This window comes from Gavia stellata, chromosome 35 (genome assembly GCF_030936135.1).
Source record: "Gavia stellata isolate bGavSte3 chromosome 35, bGavSte3.hap2, whole genome shotgun sequence".
In the NCBI taxonomy this organism is placed as follows: Eukaryota; Metazoa; Chordata; class Aves; order Gaviiformes; family Gaviidae; genus Gavia; species Gavia stellata.
Window position 1 is genome coordinate 1,250,388 of NC_082628.1, and position 7,761 is coordinate 1,258,148.

Consider the following 7,761-nt stretch of genomic DNA (forward strand, 5'->3'; position numbering starts at 1 on the left):
TAATAACTGTCTGCCTCCTCAACGCGGTGGCAGGACAATATTTCTGACCGGCAGCAGAAATAACCCCCTCGTTATGCAAGGTTTCCTTGCCGCACGTGCACTGCCTTTGTGTCCTGATGCTCTGTTTCTCCAGGAATGTCGGTATTTGCATGGAGAGTTTCAAGGACCTGCCTGTGGACCCAATGGCCCCTACACGCCTGACGTCCTCTTCTGGTGCTGCATCCTCTTCTTCTCCACCTTTGTGCTGTCGAGCTTACTGAAGAAGTTTAAGACCAGCCGATACTTCCCAACCAGAGTAGGTAGAAGACGGTGGCCAGCAGCAGTCTCCACGCTCATTTCCCAAAATGGCTTTCCTGGAGCACTAAGCAGTATTTGCCACCACTCGGTCGAGCTGGGAAACGTTGACCTTGAAGGCCAAGCTCTCCATCAGCGTGGACGTCCCTCACTCATTTCCATGAGCGCAAAAGGATCGTAGCATTTCCCACCTGCCTGGCGACCTGTCCTGGAGCCATCTCTTGCTCAGGCAGTGGGAAATCAGGTCTTCCACAGTTACTTTTTTTCACCTTCTGTGCATTATGTGCTCAAGGGGAAGGCTGATTCAGCTGAGGAGCTGCCATAGCAAACGACACTATTTCTTCCTTTTGAGGAGCAAATGATGCCTCAGTGCCTTATTCCCGTTTTAGCTGTGAGCGTGGCTGTCGTGGCAGACATCTGCTTCCTTCTTTTGTAATTTTATTTTTTTTTTTAAGGTTTCAATTAAGACAACCCTTTTCCACCTAATTAAACATTTTGTATTGCCTGGCACCAGATCTCACAGGCACAAACACAGCAACGGTATCTAACCAAGGGATTTGGCTGCATGTCCTCAGCATGGAGGGGTTTTGTTAACCGGTCTTAATGGCGTTGACGTCCCTCACTTTTCCATGTCATGTTGTGGCCCCCTTTGCGACGCCCCCTTCAGCTCTGGTTTCTTGCCCCAGGTACGGTCCACAGTAAGCGACTTTGCTGTTTTCCTCACCATCGTCGTCATGGTGCTCATGGACTTCATGATTGGGATCCCATCACCGAAGCTCCACGTCCCCCATATGTTCAAGGTAACGGGGTGTTTTGGCAGGGAGCTGGTTTCAGCCCTTGGGGATGCCACAAGGTGATGCCGGGGCAGGACAGGGCTGAGTCCGGAGGAGATGCTGGTGGTGCGACCATCTCCTCTTCTGCCTCCAAGCGCATTGTTTCCTTCGGGAAAGGAGAAGACAGCCCCAAAACTAGATACCTCCAGGAGAAGTATCTGTAGGTGCTTGCAAAGAGGGCAGCGGCAGTGCTGAACCCCAGGGTGACGTGAAGCCAGGGCTGGGAGGTGCTCTGACATGGGAATGGAGGGGAAAAGCAAAGCCAGTGAGGTGGCTGGGCTGGGAGATGATGCTGATGTGTGTGCTTTGTTGCAGCCTACCAGAGACGACCGCGGGTGGTTCATCAGCCCCGTAGGACCCAACCCTTGGTGGACGGTGTTGGCTGCGCTCATCCCAGCTCTGCTCTGCACCATCTTGATCTTCATGGACCAGCAGATCACTGCTGTTATTGTGAACAGGAAGGAGCACAGGCTGAAGGTAAGGGGCTGCAAGAGATGAGCCCATCCCCAACCCACTCCGGGCTGCAGGCACGGGGAGAAGCTCCTATTCCAAATGCTTTGGGAAGGCATTGGTTTGGGAAAACGTCAGGCTGCGTGGCAGGATGCTCTCCTGCATTAATGATGACACAGGGAGCAAACGACAGGGAGTTCAGATGAGCAGCCTTTCAGAGGAGCAAATTAATCTTGGAGCAATAGAGAAGCGTGGTTTTGTTTTAAAATGTCAGCAGTGGATGGGGGATCGAATTGTGTTGACGCGCTGCCAGGGATAACTCAGAGTCACATCCTACTTGCAAGTGGTGGAAATTTCTTTATGAAGGAAAAAACCCGGTCTCTTTTTTTCTTTTGAGAAGTAGCTATCGCACAACCAAATCCACTTTGTCTGAACTCCTGCCACCTTTTCATGCAAGGGGCTTGCACAAAGAGCAGATACCTCCTTATTTGTTTCCGAGGCGTGTTTTAAATTCTCAAGAAGTTGACTTGCGCTCTAGCGGGGTTTGAGCCTGACTTGCGACGTTGTCCTTGCTCTTGTGCTGTGGGACGCTCATCTCCTTGTTTTGCTTCCCGCAGAAAGGATGTGGGTACCACCTGGACCTTTTCATGGTGGCCGTGATGCTCGGGGTGTGCTCCGTGATGGGGCTGCCCTGGTTTGTGGCTGCCACCGTCCTGTCCATCACCCACGTGAATAGCCTCAAAGTCGAGTCTGAGTGCGCAGCTCCAGGAGAACAACCCAAGTTTCTGGGGATACGAGAGCAGAGAGTCACTGGCTCCATGATCTTTGTGCTCATGGGCTGCTCTGTCTTCTTCACTTCTGTGTTAAAGGTAAGAGGAAAATGCAAAACACCCAACAGCCACGAGCTTTTTGGAGGTTACCCAAAACCAGTCCCCTCTCTCCAGGCCCGAGCAGCTGTGGAGCGGAGGAGGAGGTGATCCCAAACCTTGGGGCTTGACCCACAGTGGGAAGCAGCCTCCTCGCTTACGCTTTCCAGCCGTTCAGCACGTTATCGATGGCAATTTGCTCCCCCAAATGCCTCAGCACAGCCGTTCCAGTAGCTAAACACACTGAAATCATCTCCATGGGCTTCCTTGCGTGTTCCTCCCACAAGATAATCTCCTCGCTAGGCTAAGAGGAGGCACGTCGCTTTTGCTTGTTGCTACAAGAATAAGGAGAAAGGTTTTTCTACCGTCACAGAACGTGGCATATGGTAGCATGGTCGCCTGTTTTCCTCCAACCTTTCTGGAAGATAGGATTCTGCTGATGAAAGATAACTCCAACGGTCAGCCTAAAGCAGAGCGTTAGCTCACTCGCAGGCACAAAAGCTCTGCTGGTTAAAATCCGACACGTCTCTAACCCTGTGGAAACTGGAAAGCTGTAGGCAATTTGAGGCAGTGCCTGTAGAAGAGAGTGGTACTACTGAAAATGCAATTTAAAAAAATAAATGATTGCATTCTTTCTTTCAGTTTATACCAATGCCTGTGCTTTACGGCGTCTTTCTCTACATGGGCGTGTCGTCGCTCGGAGAAATTCAGGTACGGACTTTTTTACAGCGTGCAGCATGTCCGCTGCCTGGTATTTCATCTCCGTAGAAGCAGGAAAAAAGCAGCGGCATGGGAAAAAAACCTCTCGGAAAGCAAGCAATGAAAATATTTTGTGTACGAAAAAGATTGGAGGAGGCACAGGAGGTCTATAGGGCTGGGAGGACCGGGCAAGTTGAGCGCTCCCTGTTTAAACACAGGTTAGGGCAGGCCAGTGTTTGGTTAGGTGAAAATGGGGGAGTTGAGTGCACAGGGAAGGCAATTTCTACCACTGGTGGAAATCCTTGCTGGGGGATTCAGTGGGCCAAGACAAGCTAATCATAGAATAACGTGGCATAATTGCACGTGGGTGGGCAGCTCTCACGGGCAAGCTGGTTTCTAGCTGGAGCGAAGGGAAAATGGGTGCTGCTCCCAGGAGGAGCATAGTGGGATCCACGGTTTCTCATGGCGAGCGAGATCCTGAAAACTCCCTCCACGTCTCAAGAGGGCCAGAAGCTTTCCGCAGTCCCAAGGTGGCAACTTTTCCACTTCGATTTTGCAGTTCTTCGATCGCTTGAAGCTGTTTTGGATGCCGGCGAAACACCAGCCGGATTTCATCTACCTGCGGCACGTCCCCTTGCGAAAGGTGCACTTCTTCACCGTGATCCAGCTGATCTGCCTCGTCCTGCTCTGGGCCATCAAGGTGTCCCGTGCCGCCATCGTCTTTCCCATGATGGTAAGAGGCGGTGCCGCTCGGCACAGGGATGTTTGCCGCGTTGGAGTGAGATGTAGCACCACCTCTGGCCTCACCGCATCTTCCCTCTATTTCGTGCAGGTCTTGGCTCTTGTATTTGTCCGGAAAGCCATGGATTTCTGCTTCTCAAAGCGAGAGCTCAGCTTCCTGGATGACCTTATGCCAGAGAGCAAGAAGAAGAAGTTGGACGGTGCCAAAAACGAAGCCAATGAAGAAGAGGTAACGCTTGCTGGGCGCTCGGGGCTGGACATCTCCCTCGGGCTGTGAGATTGCCTGTTTCTAGCACAGCTTGTCTTTACATGTTGGGGCAAGATCAGAACTCAAAAGAAACAGATTCTAATAGCCTGGATCCCACATCTTAACCTTTTTTTTCCCTGAATGAGCAGTGAGCTTAACACTTGAATAGAGGTATAATTTTTTAAATGAGTCATTTATAATAACAGATGATGATGATGATGATGATGATGATGATGGAAAGATTGGCTCGTAACAGTGTTTTTAACCCCCCCCCCCAAAAAATTCAGAGTGAAAGGTCTTTACCCTGCTGCGCTAATAGCTAAAGGTGCCACGAGTCAGAAGGAGAGGGCAGCATGCAATGTTTTTGCTGGGTGTTCAGGTTTTTTCCACTTGGATCCAAGACAGAGAACTTGATTTGTCCCTTTTTTCCGTCAGGAGTCCCCGAAAATGATGGAAGCTGCTGCTGCTGCCGGTTCAGTTCTGCTGAAACTGGGCAAGACCAGCAACTTGGATATCCCAAAGCAAAGCAGGGACAGGTAAAGCCCCACCAAGTGCCAGGACCCCCGGCAAGATTAGTTGGAAGGTGTTTGGCACAATTTTTTCCACTTGCATCTTTCTTGAGCGTCCCATAGAAAGCAGCAGTCAGCTTGGTGGGAAAATCACATCTACGGGCAGGGCTGCAGGAGGGGATCGCAGGGCTCTGCCTCCAAGCAGAGTGGCTGCACAACTCCCATCTGACCCCAAAAAGTCGCATCCTCAGTGACTTTAGGGTAGCTGGAGATCCTCATACGTAAAAACGAGGGGTTGCAGGCATGATCTGTACCAGCAGTGGCTTAGGAGCCCACTCCAGGGCTAAACGCCCGCAAGAGCCTTTGCACGGAGCTGTAGCTCTGCAGCTCTCAGGCTTGCCTCGCAAAACTCCTCATCCAGCAAAACCTGCCGTGCTTATGCTGAGCTTTGATTCTCGGGGCCCCGCTGTTCCTCTTGCTGATGCTAACGCACTTGGTGGCATCAGTTCCCATAGTCACGGATTGCTCTGTAAAATATTTATTGCAGGACTGATCCTTGCGAGATTAATATCTCGGAGGAAGTGTTGAAAACGAGCGTGTGGAAGGCTCTCACTATGAACACAGAAACAGTCTGAATCCGGGGAGGAAAGAGGTAAAGGATTGCATGTGAACGTGACCGTGCTCCTCTGCAAGCGACGGCGCATGCCTACAGTTTTCCCGTGCTTCGGCAGGCAGTACCGAGCAAACGGCCCGTCCCTGGGAACAGGCAGCGAGGACCGTGGCATGCAAACCAGCTCGTCACTGCCAGGGTGGTCCCACGAACAGGGTTGAACCAGCAGCAGCCGGCAGGTCTTCCACTGATGGTGCTCTCCCTCTTTTTGTCTTTTTTCCCCCCAGTTTTGCTATTTAGGAGCCTCGGCTTTGAAGGGGAGGAGTGAGAACGTGACTCAGGGACGTGCCAACGCAGAGACGGGGAGATACCGCTGTTTTCCAGTTGGAGGATTCCCATTAAAGCCATGTCGATGTTTTCAGTTCTCCTTCGTGTGCTTCAGGCATTCAGTATCTCTAGACCAGCAAACTGAGGTGTACGTGCCAGTCAATGGGAGTTCGGTGTCGTGAAGTTCCCGTGTGTACGTGCGTGTGGTGGTGTGGGTTTGTAGTGGTAGAGGGACTGCTGCCGCTTTATCATTCAGTGCTGTTTTCCTTCTTTTTACCTCCCTGGCACTCTGTAGTTTTTTCTTCTCCCCTGTCCTTGCAAAGTCTCTTCTCTCCCAGGGTGGGATGAGCCGGGAGGAAAGCGGCAAGATGCCTTTTCCTTCTCCCTTCCCCTGCCGCTATGCAGGAAGAAGCTGTGAAGCAGAGATGGCTCTCGTGCTCTCTTGAGGTTTTGGGGCGGGGGGTCGTTGGGCTGTGGTGTCACCTCAGGCACATGCGGTCGAGTCGGCTGGCCGTGGAGCCTGGGAGGAGAGGACAAGCCAGAAGAAAAGGTCCCCTTGCAGCCCTGCATCTTGCTGTGGGCTCAGCACGTGCTCCAGGCTCTCGGCGTCTGCAACTGGTGCCTCGTGCCCAGCTGGGACGGGTGCACGAGCCCTCCTGCCATCGGCTTGTCCCATCCTCTGCGGGAGCCTGTTCGTGCATGAAGCCAACCCCAAATGCCAAGGGCAAGTTGTTGCTCCTTGCAAACGGGTCGGAAAAGAAACTACAGAATTGCTCTGTAAGGAAGAAAGGGGTACATCCCCAAGCAGGGCCAAAATCAGACGGCTTTTACGGGATGGGGTTTTGCAAGCTGTAGGTTGACTTTTGCCAGCGTGGCATGGTGACTGTCGGAGGGGACAGCTGCTGTCCTGCAGCGCCGCGGGAGCGGTTCCCGAGAAAAGGGAGGCGGAAGCAGCTGAAGGAGTTGAAGCCTTAGGCCGCAAGAGCTGAGCAGCTCCGGGTATTCCAAAGTATTTTTCCAACCGTGTCCCCGCCTGGCCAGGGAAGTCAGTGGAGGAGGTGGTGCGTCTGGCTCCCTCTGTATAGTGTGCTGGAGGTGAGGAAAGGGTTAAGGAAGAGAGAGGTCAGAGGAAGGAGGAGGGGAGTGTCTGTGGGGCTGTGCTGAGGGTGGGGTTTGGAGTAAGTGGAGGGAGAGGCTGGGGAAGAGCCCCAGGCCGGAGCTGGAAGCCAAGGGAAGGTGATGTCCCTCTGGGAGAATTAAGGGCTCAGCCTCGGGGTTGGACCTGGGGATGGGGTGCTGGGTGGTACAGGTATAATTGGGGGGCATGAGTGGGGGTAGGGGTCCCTCTCCGGAGGCAGCCAGCTCGAGCTGTCACCCGAGAACTCCTCAAAGAGGGATGGGAAACCTTCCCTGGGACTCTGCCTTCTCAGCGGGATCCCAGGGTCGGCCCCTGTTAGGGTGGCCGGCGTGGGTAAATCCCTAAGAGTGGTGAAGGTGCCTTCCGAGTGCCGCTTGGTGTTGGAGGCGAAGCTTTGGGTGCTTTGGGATTCGTACGACTGCCATCTGCTCAGGAGGGAAGGATGGGGGGAGAAAAGGTGGTTTAATGCACATGGTGGCATCTGGCAGCCTCCCTGCAGGAGGTGGCCAGGGCAGGGGCTGTGTCCTGCAAAGTACTTCACTGTGTGGAGCATCCTCCAGAAAAGCCGTAATAAATCCATAGAAATAATTTTGGGTTTCAGGGGGTCTGCCAAGCCCGGCCAGGCTTGTTCCTGACATCAGGTATATGCACTATCCCGTCCCATATCATTTGCCCGACGTCTTGCTCGGCTGCGGTGGGTTCGTGCCTCCGCCCTGGTCCCTGCTTGCTGCTCCTGGGAGGGAGCGTGGTGCTGCCCCGAGGTTTCGCTCAACCTCCTCCAGCTCCAGGATGGAGAGCTGATGTTGAGGTTCACGGCAGAAGGTCCCCAAAGGCTTTTCCTGCCACGCAGCCGCCAGCGTGGAGTGGGGCTCAGCACCGTGCCCGAAGCATGGCCCCCTCCTGACTCTGCCCCGCCACGTCCCCGTGCAGCCCGTCTCTGGGCTGAGACAGCCGAGAAATCCTGGGGGGGACATGGCAATGTCCCTGCGTGGGCTGGTAGAGAGCCAGAAGGGAGCTCGTCTGGACAAATACAGAAGAACGAGGCAC

The 7,761-nt window shown here is 53.5% G+C and overlaps 1 protein-coding gene across 1 annotated transcript in view; it reads left to right on the plus strand.

Annotated features, from left to right (window-relative positions):
• Positions 1-5,274, plus strand: part of LOC132320352 (electroneutral sodium bicarbonate exchanger 1-like) — a 29,619-nt gene extending 24,345 nt beyond the window's left edge. The window contains exons 37-45 of the mRNA XM_059832633.1: positions 134-295; positions 981-1,094; positions 1,443-1,604; positions 2,195-2,446; positions 3,086-3,154; positions 3,702-3,875; positions 3,975-4,112; positions 4,566-4,666; positions 5,187-5,274. Coding sequence (XP_059688616.1) covers positions 134-295; positions 981-1,094; positions 1,443-1,604; positions 2,195-2,446; positions 3,086-3,154; positions 3,702-3,875; positions 3,975-4,112; positions 4,566-4,666; positions 5,187-5,274 — 1,260 coding nt within the window. The remainder of the gene's footprint in view (positions 1-133; positions 296-980; positions 1,095-1,442; positions 1,605-2,194; positions 2,447-3,085; positions 3,155-3,701; positions 3,876-3,974; positions 4,113-4,565; positions 4,667-5,186) is intronic.
• The last annotated feature ends 2,487 nt before the right edge of the window (positions 5,275-7,761 follow it).